We start from the raw sequence: 25,259 nt of genomic DNA, 5'->3' as shown, positions 1-25,259 counted from the left end.
CAACACCCCAAGTTGACCTGACCCGAACAAAAAGTATATCATTCGACGCGCCTGAGCGAGGCGAATACGATGCTGCCAAAATCGCGGCTCTGTGGCCGTTTTTTTGCGAAGTTATTCACCAAAAACTGAACCGTACCTTAGGTCACTTGACCTGACCTCAGAGGTCACCGGTTGACCTAGGACCTTAAAATCGGGTACCAATCTCTGCATCTCGTAACGGCGCACACGCTCGTTTTTTTCCGCGACGCGCTAGCTCCACCAGGGGCGAAACGGCGAGGGGGGTCGTACCCGCCCCCCCTCGGCCGGCGCGTATGTAGAAAACCAATAGGTCCGGCGAGGGTTAAGCGAATTAGTCCACCCTGGTTGAATAAATAAGGCGATTTCGCCTGAAGGTCGCGGAAAACCGATCGAAAACGGCCGCGCTCAACGTTAATTTGAGCATGTAGACTCTTAAAGACTCGCATTGGGCGGATAGGGGTTCCCAGGTATTGCCTTCAAAACAACAATTTCGGCTCCCCAATACGTCCAAGTGATCCGTCTCGTTCCTAGTTAAGCTGTTATTATATCAAGTGACTCATAAGGAGCGAAAAAGCGACAAAAAGCATGGATTTCCCTATGGCGGCGGGCTACCGGGTTGCCAGACGGCGCATCGGCCATTTCCACTTCTGACACACCATGCCAGGGCACGAGGAAAGGTCGGAGGTCAGATACAGCGTTAAGTGTTGTGTCTCCCTACCCTCTGCATAGGTGTAGGAACGGGGGGGACGGGGGGGCAGTGGCCCCCCACTTTTCATGGTGGGGGGGGGGGGGGGGGCACTAATGGTTGGTGGCCCCCCCCCCCCCCCACTTTTCAAGCAAGAAAAGTCGGAAGATGTCAGTGCCAGCGTTGACCAAAGACCAACGTTGCCCTGTTTTTAAGCTGCATATTTGAGATCGGTGCGTTTCTGGAGTCAAATGCCTAATGGGGGTCCATTCATTGCCATTGTTTAAGTTCGAAACCAGTTTGAAATCGACGACCACCAGAGACCTCATCATAGTAATTCCTGTATTAGAGATTCGTCAAATTCCCCATAGATGACGCAACAGGTGGGATCAAAATGTTCTTGACGAAAAATAGTTCCTGATACCTATTTTTACTGCGCTCACACAAACAAACGATTGCCGTGCATAAATACCTACAATATACTGAGCTCGCTGGCCGTGTGGTGCAGAGGTGCAATGCTTATGCGCTGGTGTATTATTTATTGCTACCTGTAGCCCGGACCATGAGAAAACAGCAAACTTTGACGTCCTTCTTCAAGAAGCGACGCACTGAACCAGAGATGGTGAGTGTTTAACGAGCCGCGTTTGAGCCAGGGTACCTACCTATATTGTGGGACGTTCGAAATCGAGCCCCTGGCATTCGTGGGACACCGTTTTTTTCTTTTCTTTTTGAAGGTAACGGAGGACACGGAAGGTCGGAAACCAACTCGCCCATTCTCGTCAAGTTAACACGTTCGCTGTGCTGGAGAGGAGGGCGTTTGAAGACCCCCAACATAGCGAAGAAATCTAGGAGCCCCAGCGGGTCGCGGGTAAAGGGAGCTCAAGCCGAAATTGAACGAACCCACTGGACTCGAGCCCACTAAACTAAATATTTTACCCTCGCCCTATAGGGGGGAGGGGGGTCGAACGGACCCCCCCCCCTTTGGTTTATCGCGAATAACTCGCGTAAAAAGCGGCTGATCGCGACGATACTTTCAGCAGGTACTCAAGCGTTAATCAATTATACACCTACCCTGAAAATTTCATGACCCTGACCCAAATGACCTTTGACCTGTGACCTACTTTTTGAGACCATGTTTGGCCGGAATCGCGATTCGGCGTATGTCGGCTCGCATTGGCCTCGCGTTTGCAGTCTTTCGTAGTTTCAAGCGTTCAAACATGTCATATGATGTTGGCCCCATGCATTAGGGTGGGTGTCAAGGTCACCTGAAGGTCAGGTCAGGTCATTGAACTTTGATGACCTCGGCTCACTTTTTCGTGTTTTACATGTTTCTAGGCCAGTTTTTTTAGCTGAATTTGAATTTAGCAACCATTTAAACATTTACGAAGTAGTTTTGGTGCCTTCGTAACATGTTACGAAGCTGTCAGAGGCGGATGACAGGTAGGTACTACGAATACCCGTCACGACCCCTACCGGTTAACCTGACCTGACCTGACCCGACCTGGACTAAATGCATGAAGACATCATCTGTGATCAAAACTAACATGATATTCGTGATCACTGATCAGCACCCCGAAAAAACCATAGCAGCCGCACTTTACGACGTTTTAACAGTTCCTATTTTCCCGACTTTTGGGTCATTGACCTGACCTGCAAGGTCAACCAATGACCTAGGACATTAAAATTGGGTATCATCGGCTTCCTCTCGTCACGGGCAACACGCTCGTTTCTTTCCGCGAAGCTCTAGCTCGATCAGGGGCAAAACGGCAAGGGGGGGGGGGTCCAACGGACCCCCCCTTATACGTTCGCGGTTGGAAAAACACCAATGCGGGCGAGGGTTAATGTAATCATAAGTTTTCGACTCTGTTTATGCCTAATGTACGCGGCACATGGATTGGGGATCGGCGGACGACTGGCATTGCCTCGTTTTCGCCCACCTGCCCTGCGCCTTTCAGAAAATCGGTTGGTTTGTTGTGCCTTCGTACGCGTTCTAGTTTCAATTTGTTAATTGGAAACAATCTGAAATCCTGATCATGCAACCCCTTGCCGTGCTGTCCTCAGTCCGAGCCCGGCACATCATCCGAGCCAGTCCTGGTCCAGCCAGGATCCAGTCATGATTATCCTGACAGGAACACGGAGCGTCCCGTACCGGCACCTTTGTCGGAGACCAGCCTGGTCCGCGCAGAAGGCCCATCGCGACCACCTGCTGCAGGTAACCGGGCCTAACCCTTCTCATCCCTTTATTAAATGCAGTGAATGCTCCATTAGTGCAAGACCAGAGCAGATGAATTAGTGCACGAGCATTGTCACCAGAGGAAAAAAAAAAACAGTTGGTCAAACCTGGTTTTATTGCTCTCATAAGTTGTCGTGACTTGTTTCACTTAAAACAGATCCGAGCATTTTGAAGCAGAGCCTGATTTATCAGTGTCCGCGGCCTGGTCGACATAATGGTACTCTTTAGTGATGCCCATTCATTAGGAACGCATCGAACCTACCTACACGGAAAAATAACTGGTTCGCGCAACGCCGGGTCCCCCAGCCGAAAGCGGAGCACCGGGGTATCAAATATTGCCCCTGTTGGGCTAGCTCTAGCAGGCTAGGGGCTAGCTTTCGCGGATAACTCACAAACGGGGGAGCTGCGCGCCGCCGTTTGTACCGAGATAGCAGGGGAGGGGGGGGGGGGGGCAGAATCAACCCACCTTCCAGGGCGCGTAGCTCACAGACCCCTCTCCAGGGTGCATGTTAATAAGGATTTTTTTTAACGTTTTTTTTTTTCTTGACCTCAGCTACAAAACTGTTTCCTCAGTTTAGTTTCCTATCATAAAGGTGGGATGTTTTCTTAAAGTAAATAATAAAAAGAAAACAGGGGCGGTCGGCAATTTCACCCAGGCGCTGCGCACGCGCACATTAAGCGAAGTTTACTTGCGGGGTCGAAATAGTTAATGCGGCGTGACTTTTCAGGTCTGCTGTGCTCCGACTCCTGCTGCACGACCCAAGAGCCACATCAGCCGGAGTACCTAATTATATACGTTTTGGTAGCGTCAGCGTGTAGGTGGACCGAGGAGTCCAGCATTATGACCAGAGGAGTCCAGCAGTGGGAAGTCCATACCTACCTTTATTTTGAGAAGTGCAGGCCCGCGACATTTCCAACCCCCACGTCAGCGACGCTGCTGGATTTAAAATGATCGATCTGGAGCGTCAACAAACGACTGGCCCTATGCCGGCCTGTATCTGTAAAACCATTAGAGGTCGCGAGGATTCGATCCCACACACTTAGGCGTTAGTGTATTCTGAAACCAACGCTCTCGTCCTACGCCAAGCGACCTGATGATTCTCCCGATGTGAAGCTTCATATTTTTAACTGGGACCATGCAAGTAGGTACTCACAGCTGTTGCCACAGATCAAAATTAATCGTGTTTTGTTAATTATTGCTTTAATATTCATTGTGATCAGAGAGCTTTTTTATTCCAAAGAAAAGTTGGGAAGAAAACCTAAACAATAATACTGTAAACAATTGCGTGGACTAGGCCTAGGGTAGACTTGTTGAAGTTCCTTAGAGCCAATGAGCGCTGTCCAGTCAACTGAGGAGGGGAGGGGTGGTCCACACTGGGCTTCTTTGTTGATCCGTGGGCTGTGAGTGAGCGTCCGCATGCGTGTCGCGAGTGCCTCGTGGACCGGCATTATGTCGCGTCCAGAATTCGACCGTAAGGTGGCGGAGATCATAGACTCAAGTGCTGGCAAAAACCATCAATTCATAACGAACCAGGAACGGACAGAAATAGTAGACTTTTTATCAACCTACAGTCAGGGAAGCGAACAGCCTCGTGAGGGTAAACACTACCGGTGGATCAGGACCCTGACGCTGACCAACTACGCGGGACACCTGGAATTAGCCAGAAAAGACGGTGGCAAGCGTGTCGTGCCCGTGGAAGAACTTTTCAATGTGATACAAAACTGCCACTAAACATTGGGACATGCTGGCAGGGATAAAGTGATCTTCGAGCTACGTAAAACGTACCACAACATCTCCAAGAAGCTGGTAGACCTGTACCTGTCAACGTGCTTGATCTGCGATGAAAAGCGCAACCGCCCACGGAAGAATGTGGTGGTAAAGCCCATCATATCTGAGGAGATGAACTCTCGGGCGCAAGGCGATTTGATCTGCTTTGACAGCCAAAAGGATAGAACTGACAGCGACGATGTTTCTTAAAATGTGAGGGTGAGAGAGAAGGAGTGGGAAATTATAATTAAATTCGAACGTGTTTTTAGTGTCCAAATACATAATGCAGTTCTGTCCGTAATGGCACAGTCAAACAAAGACTACACTCATTCGTTTAAATGTAATTGTACATCAACCGGGCCTGCCTATTGACTAGGGCCGGTCTCCGGCTGGTTTTGTTAAGTCTAGTTTCAGGCAGAACATGAACGGCGTTGATGTACTTGGGAGTTTTTACAGCGTTAACTAAACAATGCTTTATGCTACAGCCGAGTCTGCAACTCAACCTGGTCGTTACTCAGCATTGTCGTCATCACAGAGCTTCAAATCGATCAGCTACAGGCTGAACACGTACCTACCTATAGGGTATAGGAAGACGTCCAAAAACTGTTGGCCATATGTAGTATCTGTAGTGGGATCTACGTTCCATGCTGGTCAGGCATTTTGCAAAATGCCTAGTCATTTTGTAAAATGGCTAGCCATTTTGAAAAAAGCCTGGTTGCGTTCAGTCATTTTTCAAACAGCCGTCTTTTTTTACAAATGACTGATTTTCTAAAGTGCCTGCAACATATGAGGCTTGCGAAGCTGCGGCATTTTAAGACCTTGCAAAGTCTAACTTATGTCGGTCAGTGACCTGGTCTGGCCTGAAAATAGGGCTTTGTGTCATAAGATCCGACCTAATCTAACCTATCCTATCCTATCTATCGACCCAAGGTCGGGAGTGCCAACTTTTATCTCGCTATCGGCAGCGCGTTTAAAAAAAAATCGAGATAAAGACCATCCCCCCGGGACGGCACCCGTCCCTTCTCTTGGCCTAGTGTCCTTTCCCTTTTTGTAAGTCCTAGCATAATCACGAATATTATATCACAGTTTGTGAAGGTAATACATCTGTTCCGCTATACGCACTATCCACTATCCCGTTCTGTGCTCCCCTTCATGCTCCGTTTACTACGCGCTCGATTCATTCATGATTCTGTGTTACCGCGTCCCTCTCACTAGGTGGCACCACGGATGTCATAGGCGATCCCAGGAAGACTGCGGCCAGAATGCCCCAAACGGCAGAAAATGAGGTTTTTGCTAAATATCTCAGAAAGTATTTGGCTTACGACGATGCAATTTCACAGTGTCGTGGCAAATGTGCATACGCACAAATCGGGTTAATACTTATGCATTTGCACTTGATATAAGACCAGATATAACTTAACCCTCGCCCGTATTGGTGTTTTTCCAGCCGCGTACGCATAAGGGGGGTCCTTTGGACCCCCCTTGCCGTTTCGCCCCTGATCTAGCTAGAGCTTCGCGGAAAAACGAGCGTGTTGCCCGTGACGAGAGGAAGCCGATGATACCCAATTTTAAGGTCCTAGGTCATTGGTTGACCTTGCAGGTCAGGTCAATGACCCAAAAGTCGGGAAAATCGGGACCTGTTAGAACATCGTAAAGTGTAGCTGCTATGGGGTTTTTCGGGGTGCTGATCACGAATATCATGTTAGTTTTGATCACAGATGATGTCTTCATGCATTTAGGCCAGGTCGGGTCAGGTCAGGTCAGGTCAACCAGTAAGGGTATTCGTAGTAGGTGGCAACCGCCTCTAACAGCTTCGTAACATGTTACGAAGGCACCAAAACTACTTCGTAAATATTCATCTACTATTATAAATCTTAAAAAGTCCGCCGCCGCCGCCCACGCCGCCGTCGGGGTTACGCAGTCGGTGTTACTCCCAAAAACGCCTATTGCGGCGCCGTCGATTGACGCACGAGGGTGAAATTTTCAGGACTCGTGGGTCACGTAATTCAACAGGTCGTATTAAATTTTGGGCACGATGCGGCCAGGGGTGCACCCGTGGCGCGTGCTCATGTGCGCCATAGGGTTAGCATTAGAATCGCGACCGGCGCCGAGCAGAGGGCACGAGCTTTAGGCTCAGTTGTTCGCTTAAAAAACTGAGTGAAAAGCATCAGAGCCGGCAGGTCGTTGACCTTTGACAACGAAGGCCGACACAGGGCACCGCTCGCCAGGGGGATTCGCCAGTAAATACAATTAATTTGTTTTTGCAATATCTCAGCCGTTTCTGGGCCGATTTAGCTGAAACTTGGACTGTCGGTGGTAGTATATGGTAGGGTAGGGTAGGGTAGGGTAGGGTAGGGGTAGGGGTAGGGTAGGGAAGGGTAGGGTAGTGTAGGGGTAGGGTAGGGTAGGGTAGGGTAGGGTAGGGTAGGGTAGTGTAGGGGTAGGGTAGGGTGGGGTAGGGTAGGGTAGGGCAGTGTAGGGGTAGGGTTAGGGTAGGGTAAGGATATGGTAGGGTAGGGTAGGATAGTGTAAGGGTAGGGTAGGGTAGGGTAGGGTAGGGCAGGGTAGGGGTAGGGTAGGGTAGGGTAGTGTGGTAGGGTAGGGTAGGGTAGGGTAGTATAGGGGTAGGGGTAGGGTAGGGTAGAGTAGGGTATGGTAGGGAATGGTAGGGTAGTGTAGGGGTAGGGCAGGGTAGTGTAGGGGTAGGGTAGGGTAGTGTATGGGTAGGGTAGGGTAGGGTAGGGTAGGGTAGGGTAGGGTAGGGTAAGGTAGGGTAGGGTAAGGTAGGGTAGGGTAGGTAGGGGTAGGGTAGGGTAGTGTAGGGGTAGGGTAGGGTAGGGTAGGTTAGGGTAGTGTAGGGGTAGGGGTAGGGGTAGGGTAGGATAGGGTAAGGTAGGGTAGGGTAGGGTAGGGTAGGGGTAGGGTAGGGTAGGGTATGGTAGTGTAGGGGTAGGGTAGGGTAGGGTAGGGTAGGGTAGGGTAGGGTAGGGTAGGGTAGGGTAGGGTAGGGTAGGGTAGGGTTGAATAGAGTAACATCCTAACTTACAAAGGGCTCGAACAACTCGCATGCATCACCATCATACTTTACAGTTCAATTAAAAGCAGTTACCCAGTTCTTCACAAATAATACCAATAAAAATGCAAGTTTCTACACCCAACTAATGCACCCGTTAATCATACATATCAAAACATACAGTTATCGCGTAAACCTGTACCTCTAGTCTATATTATAAATCCTAAAAAGTCCGCCGTCGGGGTTACGCCCAAAAACGCTCATTGCAAAGCCGTCGATTGACGCAGGGGGGTGAAATTTTCACGGCTCGTGGGTCACGTCATTCAACAGGTCGTATTAAATTTTGGGCACGATGCGGCCAGGGGTGCGCCCGTGGCGCGTGCTCACGTGGTGTGCCATAGGGTTTACACTAGAATCGGCAACAGGCTATTGCTCGGGAACGGTAAGGGCTACGGGGGTGAAATTTTCGCTGTAAGTCGGACGCGTGCACTCAATTGTCGTATTAAATTTTCGAGGGTGTGGGTTCAGCGGTGTGCACGTGGTGCGGCCGCGACCGGTGCCGAGCAGAAGGCACGTGCTTTAGGCTCAGTTGTTCGCTTGCCAAACTGAGTGGAAATAATCAGAGCCGGCAGGTCATTGACCTTTGAAAACGAAGGCCGACACAAGGCACCGCTCGCCAAGGAGATTCGCCAGTAAATACAAATTAATTTGATTTTGCAATATCTCAGCCGTTTCTGGGCCGATTTAGCTGAAAGTTGGACTGTCGGTGGTAGTGTAGGGTAGTGTAGTGTAGGGTAGGGTAGGGTAGGGTAGGGTAGGGTAGTGTTGGGTAGGGTAGGGGTAGGGTAGGGTAGGGTAGGGTAGGGTAGTGTAAGGGTAGGGTAGGGTAGGGTAGGGGGTAGGGTAGGGTAGTGTAGTGTAGTGTAGGGTAGGGTAGTGTAGGGGTAGGGGTAGGGTAGGGTAGGTTAGGGTAGTGTAGGGTAGGGTAGGGTAGGGTAGGGTGAGGTTAGGGCAGGGTAGTGTAAGGGTAGGGTAGGGTAGGGACTAGGGTAGGGTAGGGTAGGGTAGGGACTAGGGTAGGGTAGGGTAGGGTAGGGACTAGGGTAGGGTAGGGTAGGGTAGGTAGTAGGGTAGGGTATGGTAGGGCAGGGTAGGGTAGGGTAGGGTAGGGTAGTAGGGTAGGGTATGGTAGGGCAGGGTAGGGTAGTGTAGGGTAGAGTTAGGTAGGGTAGAGTTAGGTAGGGTAGGGTAGGATAGGGTAGGGTAGGGTAGGGTAGTAGGGTAGGGTAGGGTAGGTAGGGGGTAGGGTAGGATAGGGTAGGGTAGGGGTAGGGTAGAGGTAGGGTAGGGGTAGGGTTGAGTTCAAAAAGGGCCCAACATACAAAACACTGGAACACCCCGCAACTTTCACCATCCCTTACAGTTCAATTAAAAACAGCTACCCAAATCCACCCAAATAATACAGCTAAAAATACAAGTCAGTCACCCAAACTAATGCACCCGTAACATAATATAAATCAAAACATACAGTTATCGCGTAAACCTGTACCTCTAGTATGGTTGCTAAATTCGAATTCAGCTCCAAAAACTGGTCTAGTAACATGTAAAACTCGAAAAAGTGAACCGAGGTCATCAAAGGTCAATGACCTGACCTGACCTTCAGGTGACCTTGACACCCACCCTTATGCATGGGGGCAACATCATATCACATGTTTGAACGCTTGAAACCACGAAAAGACTGCAAACGCGCGGCTAATGCGAGCCGACATACGCCGAATCGCGATTCCGGCCAAACATGGTCTCGAAAAGTAGGTCACAGGTCAAAGATCATTCGGGTCAGGGTCATGAAATTTTCAGGGTTGGTGTAAAATTGATGAACGCGAGGGTACTGAAAGTTTCGTCGCGATCGGCCGCTTTTTACGCGAGTTATTTGCGAAAAACCATGGGGGGGTCCATTCGACCCCCCCCCCCTATACGGGCGAGGGTTAAAAAGCAAAACCAACCACTGTTTTACTGGAGAGCCGTACACGCGCACGCGCACGCACATACACTGACCATGAGGAGGACAGTGGAGAGTTGCAGCAGGAACTGTGACGTCACGTCGTCGCTGGTGCACGGCGCCTCTGTGTCGAAGAAGTTGACGGGCCAGGCGTCGATGTGCACCGGCTCCCGCCGTTTCCTGAAGATGTCACAGTGCAGAAGAGCGCCGTCACCAAACAAGATCACAAATCAACCTCGTAGTACCCAGTTTACAATGCCAACAGTTTCGTTAACCGATGCTCGTTTGCTAAGTGTAAAATTCCAACACCAGGGGCACAGCGTGTGACTGTCGGCTAATACCGAGAGGTGCCGCTGACGCTCGACTAGGGTTCGAGCCGGGAGAGTCTGCCAGCCAGCAGCGCCCGCTACTCACAGCCGGGCCGCCAGCTCCTTCTTGTTGAAGTTGTGGAAGTTGCGACAGAGGCAGACGTTTTTGTCCATCTTGATGAGGTCCCGGACCATCTGGACGTACTCGTCGGCGGACAGCTGCCCGTCCTGGTCGGCGCCAGTGCGCAGTCGGTCCGGGTGGAACGCCGAGTCGGCGGCTGACTGGAGGTCCGACATGCGCAGCACGTCCAGCTCCCGGCTACTGCCGCGCACCGACACACACCGACAGCGTGAGTGGGGACACACACGGACACACACACCGACAGCGTGAGTGGGGACACACACGGACACACACCGACAGCGTGAGTGGGGACACACACGGACACACACCGACAGCGTGAGTGGGGACACACACGGACACACACACCGACAGCGTGGGTGGGGACACACACGGACACACACCGACAGCGTGAGTGGGGACATACACGGACACACACCGACAGCGTGAGTGGGGACAAACACGGACACACACACCGACAGCGTGAGTGGGGACACACACGGACACACACCGACAGCGTGAGTGGGGACACACACGGACACACACACCGACAGCGTGGGTGGGGACACACACGGACACACACCGACAGCGTGAGTGGGGACACACACGGACACACACCGACAGCGTGAGTGGGGACACACACGGACACACACCGACAGCGTGAGTGGGGACACACACGGACACACACCGACAGCGTGAGTGGGGACACACACGGACACACACCGACAGCGTGAGTGGGGACACACACGGACACACACCGACAGCGTGAGTGGGGACAAACACGGACACACACCGACAGCGTGAGTGGGGACACACACGGACACACACCGACAGCGTGAGTGGGGACACACACGGACACACACACCGACAGCGTGGGTGGGGACACACACGGACACACACCGACAGCGTGAGTGGGGACACACACGGACACACACCGACAGCGTGAGTGGGGACACACACGGACACACACCGACAGCGTGAGTGGGGACACACACGGACACACACCGACAGCGTGAGTGGGGACACACACGGACACACACCGACAGCGTGAGTGGGGACACACACGGACACACACCGACAGCGTGAGTGGGGACAAACACGGACACACACCGACAGCGTGAGTGGGGACACACACGGACACACACCGACAGCGTGAGTGGGGACACACATGGACACACACCGACAGCGTGAGTGGGGACAAACACGGACACACACCGACAGCGTGAGTGGGGACACGGCTGTATCGGGCAAACGGCCGGCCGGACCACTACACTGGCCGGTCCGCTGTAGCCCGTCCATAACTACTAGTAGGATTGTAGCAGGGGCGTCGCCGACGGGGGGGGGGGGGTCGCAGGGGTCGCGACCCCCCACTCATGAGAACCGGGAGGGGGGTCGACCCCCCACTTTTGACGATGCTGAGTATGCCTGTTTGAGCTATCTTGTCAGTGAAGTTGGCGTCAGTAACATCACCAAATACAACGTCAGATTCAAAATCGCTTCAAGAGCTCCCTAGTCCGTGGAACATCAGCATGACAATATATTAAAGTAGTCACTATTCTAGTCCCTTTTTATCCCTCAAAGGAGTGGGCGCGCCAAAACTGACCCAATCGTTCGTCTGAACTCTGATTGTCAAAATAATGGTTGCAGTCGATTCGTCGGATGACGTATCAGCAACTACGAGGTACCTACCTAGCCTCAGCCCTGGCTAGTGGCTACCGTCCGACCTGCCTGCATAGGGGGAAGGGGGTCAGATAGTGGACCCCTCTCGGGCTTTCCCAATAAGACGCGCAAAAGGAGCATATTGCAACGAAACTTCCAGTGACCTCGAGTTAACCCACGAGCCGCTGGGGGGGGGGGGGGCATAAAGTTGCCCCCCCCCTTTACGTTTTGTGAAATATCTCCGAAACCTGATGAGCTACGAACGTGAAACTTGACATAGCTTCAAGTGAATACCTAGGCAATGTTTGAGGAAAGTTTGGTGGTTGTAGCACCTAAGATGACGTCACAGTGACGTCATAAAGTTTTGTCGTTTTCCGATATGGACCGTTTCTGATGACGCTGAGCATGAAACTCAACTGTAAATGAACTAGACAGCACCTGCTGTCATCCTAAAACATCTAACTACACTTCCATCTAGTTTCTGACCAATAATCGACCCTTTATATTCGGTCCCATATATCTGATGTATCGTGAGGGATATGAGAGTCGCAAATCTATAATTTCACTTATGACGTCACTGTGACGCCATTTCAAATGGGATCGACACCACATTTGGACACAACCTCGGCTAGGTATTCAGGAAGACGTGTGCAAAGTTTCGCTTCTCTATCTCTTCGCGTTGCGACGATATCGTCGCAGAAGTAAGGGGGGGCAACTATATGCCCCCCAGCGGCCGGCGGGTGGCGCGGAGGCCCAGCGGCCGCCGGGTTAATCAATTTTACACCTACCCTAAAATTTATTGGACCTGATTCGAATATAGATAACCTTTTTTATAAATTTAGTCCGAATCTTTTGATGGGAAGGATTCACAAGGACAGAGCCACCGCTAAGCGAAGCTTGGTTCACTTTTTCGAGTTTTATTTGCTTCCACTTACACTTGTACATAGTTTTTGGAGCTGATTTCGAGTTAAGCGCCCGTTTGAACATAAGAAGTAGGTTTGATAAATGGTGGTTATGTAGCATGTTACGAAGCTATCGGTGGTGATTGTCACCTACTCTAGATGGCCGGCAGGAATCCTGTTGGTCGGCCTGACCTGACCCGACCCGATCTACCCCAAATGCATGGAGTCATCATCGTTGTTCAAAACTAACATCGAAACCGTACTCGAGACCCCGATATCAGCTATGGCTCACAAAGTTCTAGCAGGTCCCGATTTTCCCTACTTTTGGGCGTTCACGTAAGATGACCCGGCCAAGACCTTGAAATTGGGCATCATCGGCTTTCTCTCATCACGGGCAGCATTCTCGCTTTTCGGCGAAGCTCTACCTCGATCAGGGGCCGAAAGCATACCTTAGCGTTACGTTGGTAAAATCTTTACTTTAACAACGACCCGTAAAACACGAATAAGAGCTACAGCGACACAGAAAGCGTATTCGATAACTTTTTTAAAGCTCTTTCGCCAACTTCGCCTCAGATTTGACTTCGGGTCTATGGCTTGTGTACCACAGAGGCCAAACAGATAAGCGGACGGATTTTGCCGAAACATTTGTTCTGTGACAACCCATGATTCAAAGAATGTGTATGATATTCAAGTTATCACCATTCACCATCGTGTTTGTTTCGTCGAAACGCGTCGCATGGCTTACAATTTGAACTTAAAAACTTACCTATAAAATTTGACATCAGGTAAAGGTCATGTCGATCTGACCGGAAAAGAACCTGCTGCATATTGATCGATCTGTGTTGCTGAGCTGAACACACTCCAGGCAACCTGTCATCGCTCTACAGCGAATTCGTCAAAAGTTGTCGAAAATGTGTCAGATGACCAAATGACTGACCATTCGAGTCATCACTGGTCGTTAGCTGCACCTGTCCCTAAAGAGCCGAGGTGCCATGGCTACAAAAGTATCTAGCTTTTTTAGCATATTCGTTCAAAACAGAGGACATTCGTGCTTCATCCCATATCTTATCATGATGATTGGTGAGGTCACATATTTGACCTGACTTCACTTCTCAGATGTAGAATCCTAGAGTCATTGAATCCCAGAGTCAGAGTCATTGAACTGTTGGCACTTATAATCCCATTCATTACACCAAATTCAGACTTAAAGGAGATAATCTATAGGAATGACAAGATTGCAGTTTTTAGAGGCATTAAAACTGAACTTGACATGACATTGTGACCTGACTTCAGGTGACCTGTGCTTGATTTTTATTCCCGATGCCAAATTGATATACAATAAGATATACCGCCGCTGCGCGCCGAGGTTTTTCTCAACACACGACGAAAACCGGGAGTGTGGCTAAAAACACCCCTACCCATCAAGTCGAAGACCGGGAGCCCGACCCCTCCCCCCCCACTCAAAAATCCGTGGCGACGCCCCTCGATTGTAGGCTCTAACCACTACACTGGCCGGTCCGCTGTAGCCCGTCCACAACTACATAGTAGGACGGTGTCCTTGTGGGCCCTTAGAACCACTGGTGTAGGGCTCTCAGAGGTGCCGGTTGTGAACCCTCAGAGGCACTGCTGAGGGCCCTCACGGTCTCCGTTATGGGATCCTCAGAAGCCGGCGTAGACCCTGACGGAGATCTTAGTGTGGCTACTTATGGCCCTTTCACACGTAGCAACTTTTCAGTCGCCGGCGACAGCAGCAGTCGCCGGCGACCGCCAGCGACCGCCAGCCAACGATCGTGTGTGACGTAGGTATGACGTAAGCAAGTCGGTGGCGATCGCCGGGCCACGGCCGGGCAATCGCCAGCAACTGGTGACGTCAGATCCGCGTCACAGGCCAGTCGCCGGCGACTCTTCTCGAGCAGCGGACGCCGCCATGACAGTTTTGTCCTTGGTGAGTGGTTTAGGTGATTTGTGATGCATTTTTTTCCTAAATTGGTTGGTGTGGCTACCTTAAATTTGTTGCACAGTAGCATAGGGATTATTATCTTGTAGTTTGCTTGTCGTGAAGCTGTTGTGACTTGAATTTAAGCTTGATTCGACAATATTGGAGGGTTTATGTCATTTGTGGCGCACTTGCCCATGATCACCCATGATTTTTATTTGTGATAGGTAAATATGTATTTTTTCATCAAAATTGAATATTTCAATGACATTGAAATTGACACTAGTTTCATGAGGTAATGAAAACTTGCTTGTTGTGTCACAAGAACATTGTTTACATTCAGTATCAGTGCCCTTGAGGACAAAGTGCCTACCCATCAGTCAGCTATTTGCCTACCTATTCGTGCGACACAAGGAAATATTTGATAGCAACAAAATATTATATTGCTGCTCATTAATTAGCATGATCAAAATCAAACAGGTAGCTTTGCAATTTTGTTATTGTTTCTGCTGGAGTTTTCCTTGGTATCATGGATAAACAACCCAGGCCAAACTTAATCCGCATTGGGTTCGCATGTGTGTGCATGCTCACATGGCAAATGATAATCCATGGCTTATTAGTACATAAATAATTGCAGTATGCACGGTAGGTGGTAGGTATGTCATGTATTTTGGCAAGGTATTAGGTGGTATGTATTTTGGCCCTGGAGCTGTTTCCTATTCATTGCAGCAATGCTGCCGGCATGGCTTATGTGTACCATGCGCACACAAGCTCCACCAATGTAAAAATGTCATTTTCACACAAAACTCATAATTGGAGGAAGGTAGAGCAGACCAAGAATAAGCGGGCATTTGCTGCAGTGTGGAAAAAGTCACTAGAGGCTTGATACTTTTTTTACATACAGCAGCCTGGAGATGTCCACAGAGGCATGCCTGAGGATGTCCACAGAGGTGGATCCAGGCAATAGTTTTTACAATCTTCTCCCCTTGTGCCCGCTGTGTGTTGTGCCGACTGCTTGTCCCCCTTCTGGTGGTGCCTAGACTTGCCTCTGCATATCTCCCCAGGCTGCTGCATAATGTCTAAAAAAACCTCAAGCCTCTAGTGACACTTATCACTCCAGTCTCTACAGCATATGCCCACTCATGCTACAGCTGCCTTAACAATACCAAAATTAGTAACAATGGTCTCATAACCATATTCAGTAGGAAATGAATTACCTAGAAAATTATATTAAAAAATACACTTGCTTTCAAAAAGAATGAGCACTGCCTTAAAATGCTAGGTGTGAAATAATGCTAGGTTTCTGAACCACAAATTCCAATTCTGTGTCACTGAATACTGATTGCCAATTGTGCAAGACAAAAAGCGTCAACAATGCTACATCAAGGATAATGATTTTAAGATAGTTCTCATTTTAGCCTGAAGTGTAAAAACCAAACCTAACCTGATTTGGGTATTTGGGTAAACCAAGCCTAACCTGATTTGGGTATTTGGGTAGTTTTTATGATGCTAAGCAATAGCCTATTCCAGGCTTCCTAATTTGCAGAGCTTTTGGTTAAAAAATGATTTTTAAAAATGTTTTTGAAGTATGGTTCTGACATGTCCGCCCTCTGTGCCTGGCAGACAAGTCACAGCGTTACCTGATGAGTCAAGAGGTTCTGTACCTGATGTACCTGATCAAGAGTACCTGATGATTCTGCAACACCACCTGATGGCCAACTCGACGGCATTGCTGACCCGAAAAGGAGTCTAGCAGCTGAATGTTCAACTTCTGCCACTGCACTGTTGACTCTGCCTAGAGACAGCATCTGCACCACGGCCCACAGACGATCTTCCGTGGGATGGTGTGCTGCGCACCAGTCACCACACTGACGGCGTTCACCTGTGTGCTGCACAACTTTCTGTGAGGTCAGGAGATCGACACTGACGGCCCCGGACGGTGTGCTCTGATTGCGCCGAGTGTGCTCCCTCGTGTCCGGGCCTTGATGCCAATATTGGCATTTACCGCACGCGAGGCGGCGCGCGTCCGCCAAGCCCTCACATACTGCGTCCAAGGTGCAGGTGGTGTTCGGTGACAGTGTGCAGCTTCTGCCGGCCCCGTGGACGGCACCGCGTGTGACCATGGCATGTGCATTCGATTTTCTGACATAAGTGCAGTGAATTCATTTGTCATTTTGCTTCTGAATGCTGTCGCCGCTCGGTAGGGTCGATTCTGCCAGAGTAAAGAGGTCGCCACGATCGGCGCCGGTGGGGCAATGAGCAAGGCACTCAGCAATCAGCTGCCGGGAGGTGGCGGCGGCGGCGGCGGCTGACGACTCGGGCCTCGAAAATCCTGTCGTGTGCGTTGCTGGCTATTATGCGTTGTTGGTGTGCGCTGTTTTGCAAGGCCTTTGGAGCGGCATGTCGAGTTTTGAGTTTTGGACGAAGGAGCCTTGGTGTTTTGTTGGTCTATTTTCGATAAAAACGGTCATGAAAGAGTGAGCTGTGTCCAGGCTGATTTTAAGATTTCTGTCACAGTATTGTCACCTTTGACCTAGACTTGTGTCTTCTTGGGTATCGGCATATTGTGCCACCGTCCCTGCCCCGTGTCCGCGCGTGCTGCATTTTTATGTGGTCGCGCGTATGGTGTCATATACTGTCACCTCGCCATGTTTAGTGATATCCACTGTGTGGAAAAATGCATTTTGTTATAGGGGGGGGGGGTACACTTGTGTTCCCCAATCCAGCGCTTTAGATAATACAGCATCTGTTTTTGACATAATGAAAGCCTGTGTTTTATGTGGGCGGTAGGCTTCGCCGTTCCTCAGGTCCGTTTCTGGCATTTGAATTTCTGCTACATTTCTAGAATGCCTTTTTTCTGTTTTTTCACATACAAAGCACGGTCCAAATGTGTGACCACAAATCACTGTGATTGTCCCATGCTTACCACCAACCATTCCTTCAATGCTAATGTCGTTACAGCGAAGTATTCATTTATTGAGAACAGGGTTGTAGTTGAATAAACAAGACAGGTGAGCAAAATCTGCAGCACTCGTAGTCTTGGCTGATGCGTTAGGAAAAATGGAGGAACTGCAAGTACACATCACTTTTCAGTTTTATGCTTGAGTGCATTGAATTTCAATGTAGAAGAATCGCAGTTTGATTGTATTTTCATTGATATTATGTATTGTTTCAATAATAGATCTAATAAATATTATTCCAATATTACCTAGACGGTAGTTATCATCCTGCAAAACATGTCCAAATATTTAGTACCTTGAATAATGCAGTAAAATAAGCTGCGCCGCTGCATGTATCAGCAGCGCAATATCTGGTGCCAACTCAAGGTCAAGCGGGTCACGTGACAGTTGAGCGGCGGCTGGCTAGAACAGTCGCCGGCGACTTCAAAATGTTGGAAAAATTGAACTTTCTCGGCAACGCCGACAACTCTCCAATGATTGGCTGACACGACTGCTACGTCACACCGGCGACTGGTCAGCTGATATCGACAACTGCGGAGTTGCCGGCGACTGACCCCGGTCGCTGGCGATCGCCGGCGACTGACCCCGGTCGCTGGCGATCGCCGGCGACAGTTGCCGTCGCCGGCGACCGGAAAAGTTGCTACGTGTGAAAGGGCCATTAGGGGTCCATGAGGTGCTCTTACGAGATCTGTGAGGCCTTCCTCAGTCGAAATATAGTCAGCCTAGACCCTCAGAGGCGAATTGGTGCCGAAGGGCCCTTTGTGGCCGGGTGGGCTCTCAGAAGCACCAGTGAGGGCCTCAGTCTCACAGTCGTCGTAATGGGGCCGTCAGAGAAATTGGTGTGAGGCCATTACAGGTTAGTGTAAGGCCCTAGATATGGCCCCTCTTGGGCCGGTAAGGACTCTCAGAGGCAGGCAAGGGGCCACCAGAGGCCGGTAAAGGGCCCTCAGCGCCTTCAGAAGCCGGAGTTTAACCGCACACATTTTTTGTATTGAAACACGAGCGTCAGCTGCGCCGCGCTTGAGCGCTGCCATATCGTGGCATAATTTTTCGGTATGTAGTTGTAAGCTCTCAATTCTAGTTGTTTTCTAGTTGATCTAGTATAATTATAGTATATACTGAAAACTTTGGAGGACCGTAAAGTGGGGCTATTTGAGACAGTGGGGCTATTTGAGACAGTAAGGTAGTGGATTGGTAAAATCGCTGAAAAATGAAAACCGTTTGATGTTTTTTTCGTCATTTTTGCTTAGGCTGACGTGGAATTGATCAGTGAATGCTCTGAATAACCTTTTTGTAAATTTCGAAAAGTTATGAAAGACATTTGGGCTTTGGCATAAAATACGAAATACAGAAACACACACAATTTAAGTTGTTCGAAAAGGACCCCTACCTGCATTATGACAAAGTTGAAGTTTTAATAGCTTCGCCACTGGATCTATCGTTACTACCTTTTTACTTATAGACTAAGCACATTTTTCATGAAAATATTACATAGTTAATGGTACTGCCGATTGCGTAACCCATTGTCTCAGAATCCCGATGATTCCCACCTGGTCAAACCTCAACGGATATGCCAAATAGCTGATTATAATGGTGATACGATGCACCCGAGAAGACTTACCGCCATCTACCTGAAGTGCATCGAACGTTCGACATAAGCAACACCGGTGAATCGGTCGTGGTCATAAACGTGCAGTGGGTTCATGGTACGTACTTTTAGCAGCAAGCAATATTTACATGTTCGTAGTGTAACATAATGTCCCTTTAGCTGGTGACAAAACTATTCTGATGAATATGTGCTTAAAATGTGCTTCATCAGTCACTGACTCAGTTGACAATCAACATATGTCTACCTTGGTTGACCAAAAAACACCATTGAAGGTTACTTAACACATGAACGTACTGTTAGATGAGCCTATCCAAGTACTTGATGTGGTAGGGTAGGGCCAATTGATACAGCATGCAGCGATCGAGGAAAATCGGCATAAAATCAAAAACGTTTAACATTTTTTTTTTGCTATTTCTTCGCATGGAGATGTACAATGGAACAAGCAATCATGCAGACCATTCACTTTAATGTTTTGGGAAACCTTTTGCCCTGTATGATTCATTACGGTGTGCTTCATAAGGTAGCAAGCCTGTCTCAAATAGCCCCATCGACTTTCGGTATATCTGTTTTCACGTCACCAGGGCTATATACAAAAACTTACTTTTAAAATTTTACTGTCGTTGACTTTAAAAAGTCCTTGATGAACATCCTGTCCTTTTGAAAGTTTAGGGTCACATCATATTATGATAACCTTAGCATATAGTGATGCAATTTTATACCCTACCGAAATGAAGTGTCCTACAAAAAAAGGAAAAAAATGAATAAAGGACATGTAGCAGTCTCTGCTCAACAATTTTTGCCAAAATGATCAAAATTTAATTTCCAATTGCATGGCGTTTAAAAAATTGTCTCTAGCGTCACCGATTTTCTTCAATTTCTTTGCAACTAAAACTGTCTCAAATAGCCCCACCTTATCGGGCTATTTGAGACAGGCTTTAACTAAAAAATAGCCTTAATCATTATTACAAGCTGAACCAAAATGCACCTATATGAAAGAGCTCACAGAGAACTACATTTTTGCAATTTACATGCTATAAGAAATTTAAACCGTCTTAAAGGGAGAGGTCAAAAACTGTAAAATCCGTTTCAAATAGCCCCACTTTACGGTACCCGACTCTTAAGTGCCCTGATCAAGGTCATCTATAGAAGGTAAGTCACTCCCCCGCCGACCAATTAGAGACAGATCCTGAGTGACGTCACCCCTGATGCTCGCAAGGGGTACTCCATTCCTTGGCAACGCAAAAATGACTAACTTCATTTAAAGATTATTGATGGCACTCTACACACATACACCGCTCAACCGTTGATGTCAATGGAAAGCTCAATCAATTTTCTAGCGATAAAAAAAGAGCAGCTGTCGCCACGTGTCCTCTGGTATTTCACACGCCAACGACACTTATTTAGCCGGATGATAGACAAGGACTGTAGGAGAGCGATGGGCAGATAAGGATGGTGAGGAAGACGCCAGCCGCTGCCCGATTCCAGCCTCTCGAAGGCGAGACCACTGTAATCGGACAGATCAACCGATACTCCGGCGCCTCGATGGCGAGGTTAGCCGGAGCCGACTGGTCGCACCCCTGTCTGAGCGGAGACCCCGTACCCGAGCCTCGATGGCAAGACCCGGGAACGAGTTTAAGCTCAGTGACTCGTTGGCCAGACACTGTGGCCGCCTCCCTCACACACCCCGGAAGAGGCCGTGTTATAAGACCCGGATGAAAGGAAATGATCGGCCACTCGCACGCTGAGAAGACTCGCTGCGGTTCACTGTCGCGTCCCTTTTGCCACTGGTCCAGCTCCTCTCCACACCATTTAAGATATTTTCACTTGCTGTATTGTGCACCATCACCACACCACAGCCAGCGCACCACACACACCATTTCTGTTTTCTGCCGTCACGGGCTGCAATGAATTGCCGCCGAGTTTCCACAACATGGGAACGCGAGAGTTCAGGCTAAAACTCCGCAAACATCTTCTGGCAAAACAACAAAACGAGTAGCGCGATGTACAAATGTGATGTGAGCTGAGTGTGTGTGTGCGTGAATGTGTGTGTTAGTTGTGCAACTGAATCCCGATGTTCCGTTTTTATGACATGTCAATCATAATAGCCATGTGTTCATGGACCGATTGCACGATGTAAATACATACATACATACATACACACACAGCGGCGAGCACTGCCACACCGAACATCTAGAACGAACTCCCTTAATAACCACGCGCTGACCCGAGGTCACCTCGCCGGCGCCCGAGGGCCAGAGCCCAGCCAGCCAATCACCGGGCTGCTTGCTATGGGGCCAGCTCAGGGCCGGCATAGCCCCAGGCGCCACGTGGTCGGCCGGCCGCCACATGGCCCGCTCGGAGGTCCGGTCGGCCCGGCCTGCAGCCGCCGGTGCTAACATCCCCCCGCACAGTGTTGCACTGCAGGGCAACACTCACGAAAGGTAACCGGCGTGCTGCCGTACACATCGCGTCGCTAACACATATAAACCATTTCACATTCCAACAAATACGATGCTATTTTTTGAAACACCAGCAAGTATAGCATGAAACAGAAGAAATAAAAAAAACACTTCAACTTCGTTAAGCAACGATTAATGATGGGGATCAGTGGTATATCCCCACCGACGCACCAAGGCGACTGGCGACGTCGTCGCTGCTAGACGAATCGTTGCCGCCCAAGCAGAAACCGCCACATCCGAGGAAGCTACCGCCCGTGCTGATGTAGCCGAGGAGGTTGCCGCCGCCGCCCGTGCCGAGGTGGTTGAGGAGGCCACCGACACCTACGCCGAGGCCGCTGCAGCGCTCGCGGAGGCTAATGCCTCCCGCGCTGGAGATGGATAGACGCTGGAGAGCCTCCAGACTCAGAGGACCATAGGTCCTCCAGTGCTTGATAGCGATGTGTCAGGATCGTGTAAACCCCGCTGGTTTATCTCACGGTTGCGGAGATGCCGATGTGTTTTCTCTCCCAGCCCCTCGATGGCGAGGCCACTGGGAGCAGACGGAAGGGTCGATGGTTCGGCCTCTCGTTGGCGAGATGACTGGGCGTCACTTGACTCCGACGCCAGCACGCGTTGCAGGTCAGCTCGTAAATCTCTGCCAGTCTGTTGGCCACGAAGGTCTTGAACCGCCGAGTTTCATTACCAAGGTACTGCTGGATGACCTTGCTGTCCGTCCAGCAGGATGTCACCCGGCAGCTTCGTGATCCCACCGAGGACGGTAGCCACAAGACGCGCTCCAAGAACGGCTGCTTGCAGCTCCAGACGGACAATTGATAGTCGCTTCAGTGGAGCGACTCGGCACTCGCCGATCAGGAAGCGACAGTGGTGTAATCCATCGCTCGAAGTTGTCCTCCAGTATGACACAGCGCCGAACGCACTCTCTGAAGCATCGCAGAACACATGAAGTTGGCGTCGCAGTTTCTCTGGGCCTCTGGGGTTCACGCAGCGTTGTATCACGACTTCGTTCAGCTTCTCTACTTCACTCAGCCATTCAACCATTGGCTCAGCTCAGGTTCGGGTAGTGGCTCGTCCCACTCCAGATGTTTCCACCAGAGTCGCTGCATCATCATCTTGGCTCTCACGGTAACAGGAGCAGCGATCCCCAGATTGTTGACACTTTGCTGAGCACACCACGCTTGGTTGCACTCACTTCTTTGGCTTGGAGACGAAACCCCAATGTGTCCTCGTCTTCCTCCCATGCGATGCCCAGCGTCTTTTCAGCGGTGTGCGAGCTCCTGAGACATAGGCTCGCAGAGGCGCTGGCTCTCTCACTCTGGAACGCCTTTCAGCACAGCGGGGAACTGCTTCTCCACTTCGTGAGGTGAAAACCTCCTCTCTCCAGTGCCTCCTTCACGTCAGCGTACAGCTGTTTGGCGGCGTCTTCCGTCATGCAAGAGAACAGGCAATCATCCATGTAGAACGACTTGGCCAGTTGCTCGGGACTTCTGCTGAGAATCTTGTCTGTCTCCTCCGCTCCATAGTCCAGGAGCGCCTTTCTCAGCACGTAGTTGGCCGTTGCCGGTGATGACTTCGCGCCAAAGATGGCACCTCCATCTGATAGACGTCGGGCTTACGGTGTCGCTCCATATCTCGCCATAGAAAGCTCGAGGCAGGCTGGTCTTCTGTCCGGATCCTCACCCGATGATACATCGCTTGATGTCCGCGGTCACAGCGATCAGACCTTCCCTGAAGAGCATGATCACCCCAGGAAGGCCGTGTAGTAGATCTGGACCTGTGATGAGCTTCGAGTTCAGTGATACACCTTGGTATGTTGCCGCAGCGTCGAAGACGATTCTCAGCTTTCCTGGCTTGTTCGGGTTCACTACTGCGTGCTGTGGCAGATACCAACGCTTCCCCTTCGGCTCGTCCGCTTCTTCTGCTGAGAGCTTCCTTGCGTGACCATCCTTTACATATCCGTCGATGATGGCTTGGTACCTTGTAGCCAGTTCTGGCGGTTTGTCGAGTTTCTCTCAATGGACTGGAGACGTCGGTACGCTTGGTTCCAGTTCTCCGGTAACATCGGTTCATTTTCACCCCACAGAAGTCCAGTTTCATATCTGCCCCCCACCTTCCTGGTCTGCTGATCCAAGATTCGCATAGCTCTGAGATCTTCTTGAGATCGTGCATCAGAGCTGTTGATCATGGTGCCGAGGGCCTCGGTCGTCCACCAGTCTTGGACCAACTCTTGCAGACCCTCCAGAGCGTCTTCGGGAGCACGTCGACGCACGAACATGACTTGCCGCATTGTGCTTGGAATCAGGGTGGATATCGATCCCGTCAGGGTCCAGCCAAAGTCTGTCCGGATAGCGACGGGCATTCCGGGGCTCCCACCCTGACCTCTCGCTGCAACACAGCTTCCAGAATGTTGGCACCAAGTAGAAGCTCGACGTGTGCGCCGTTGTACTGCTGTAGGTCCAGGTCCTGCAAATGCTTCCAGCTGCGAAGCTGCTTGCTACTCATGCTGGGTGGGGCCACGTTCAGCCTTGGCACAGACCACACCTCGGGCACGACGATTCGATTCTGCTGGTCGCTGTGCTCTGATGAACTCGAAGAGGACTGACAGTCAGCTGAACTCGAAGAGACGACTGTCTGGTACCGTTTCCTTCGATGTTCTGTAGCTGCAGATTCTCTTGGACTCCTGGGACCCCAATCTCTTCCAAGACATCTTCACAGCAGAGTGATGTCTGCGCTCCCGGGTCCAGCAGTGCCACTCCGTCTCTCTCCCCGTTTGGGCCGTGAATCCGCACCGGCACAACTGCAGCAGTGTGTCTGTCGTCTCTGTGAGAGCCGTGCCGACGATGCGACTTCCTCCCTGTGCCTCTGTTTTTGGTTCTGTTTGGTTTTCTTCATTACCAGGGAGGCTTCTGTTCATGATGAGTCGGTGATGAGATGCATTACATCCATTCAAGTTGCATCGCCTTGCAGAACGGCAATCCCTAATGAAGTGACCCTTACTGATTATTTAGGGACATATTTGTGTCATGAGGTTATCGGTGGAGCCAACAAATAACTAAATGCACATACTTTTATTATTACTTTTAAAAGTAAGTGCATTTAGTTATTTGTTGGCTCCACCGATAACCTCATAACACGAAGTGACCCTTGTTGTTCAGGCAGCCCCAACACAGTCGCTCCTTGCTCACTACGAACAGCCTTTCCTCCACCGTCTTCGACTTGAACTCCGTGCAGTCCTGAAGCTTGTGCTGTTCCTTGCACAGGACACAGAACCAGCGACGTCGGTTGTTTTCCGTCTGGGAAGACGTAGCCGACGTAGTCAGAGTTGTTCTTCGCGCCGAGGTCCCGTGCACTTGCGGATGGCCCTTTTCTTTCTGGATCGCGGTTGTGGTTGGCCGAGTTTCTCAAGATAGCAGTCTCTGTCTCCAGCCACTTGCTGAAGATCTCCAGATCGGGATGCTTTGGATGCATCTGATGCACTTCTCGTCCCCATTGGTAGGACAACTCCGCAGGAAGCTTCAATACCACTCGACGCAGGTTCTCGATGGCTCTCAGATCATGTAGTGATTCAGGAGCGCGCAGCGTCAGCACAGTGTTA

At 50.2% G+C, this 25,259-nt stretch overlaps 1 protein-coding gene and 1 long non-coding RNA gene across 2 annotated transcripts in view; one reads left to right on the top strand and one right to left on the bottom strand.

The window, feature by feature from the left end:
- LOC122383718 (solute carrier family 12 member 9-like) overlaps window positions 1-13,697 on the bottom strand; it is a 69,554-nt gene extending 55,857 nt beyond the window's left edge. The window contains exons 1-3 of the mRNA XM_043370445.1: window positions 13,672-13,697; window positions 10,131-10,346; window positions 9,773-9,896 (exon numbers count right to left, since the gene is read on the bottom strand). Of these exons, the coding sequence (XP_043226380.1) occupies window positions 9,773-9,896; window positions 10,131-10,346; window positions 13,672-13,697 (366 nt within the window). The remainder of the gene's footprint in view (window positions 1-9,772; window positions 9,897-10,130; window positions 10,347-13,671) is intronic.
- An 894-nt stretch (window positions 13,698-14,591) lies between these two features.
- LOC122383726 lies at window positions 14,592-16,330 on the top strand. Its single transcript, XR_006256879.1, has 2 exons — window positions 14,592-14,648; window positions 16,263-16,330. It is a non-coding gene; the product is annotated as an uncharacterized LOC122383726 (long non-coding RNA).
- Window positions 16,331-25,259: the final 8,929 nt, after the last annotated feature.

This window comes from Amphibalanus amphitrite, unplaced genomic scaffold, assembly GCF_019059575.1.
Source record: "Amphibalanus amphitrite isolate SeventyFive unplaced genomic scaffold, NRLGWU_Aamphi_draft 000171F_arrow, whole genome shotgun sequence".
Classification (NCBI taxonomy): domain Eukaryota; kingdom Metazoa; phylum Arthropoda; class Thecostraca; order Balanomorpha; family Balanidae; genus Amphibalanus; species Amphibalanus amphitrite.
This window is presented reverse-complemented; position numbering and strand designations above follow the sequence as displayed.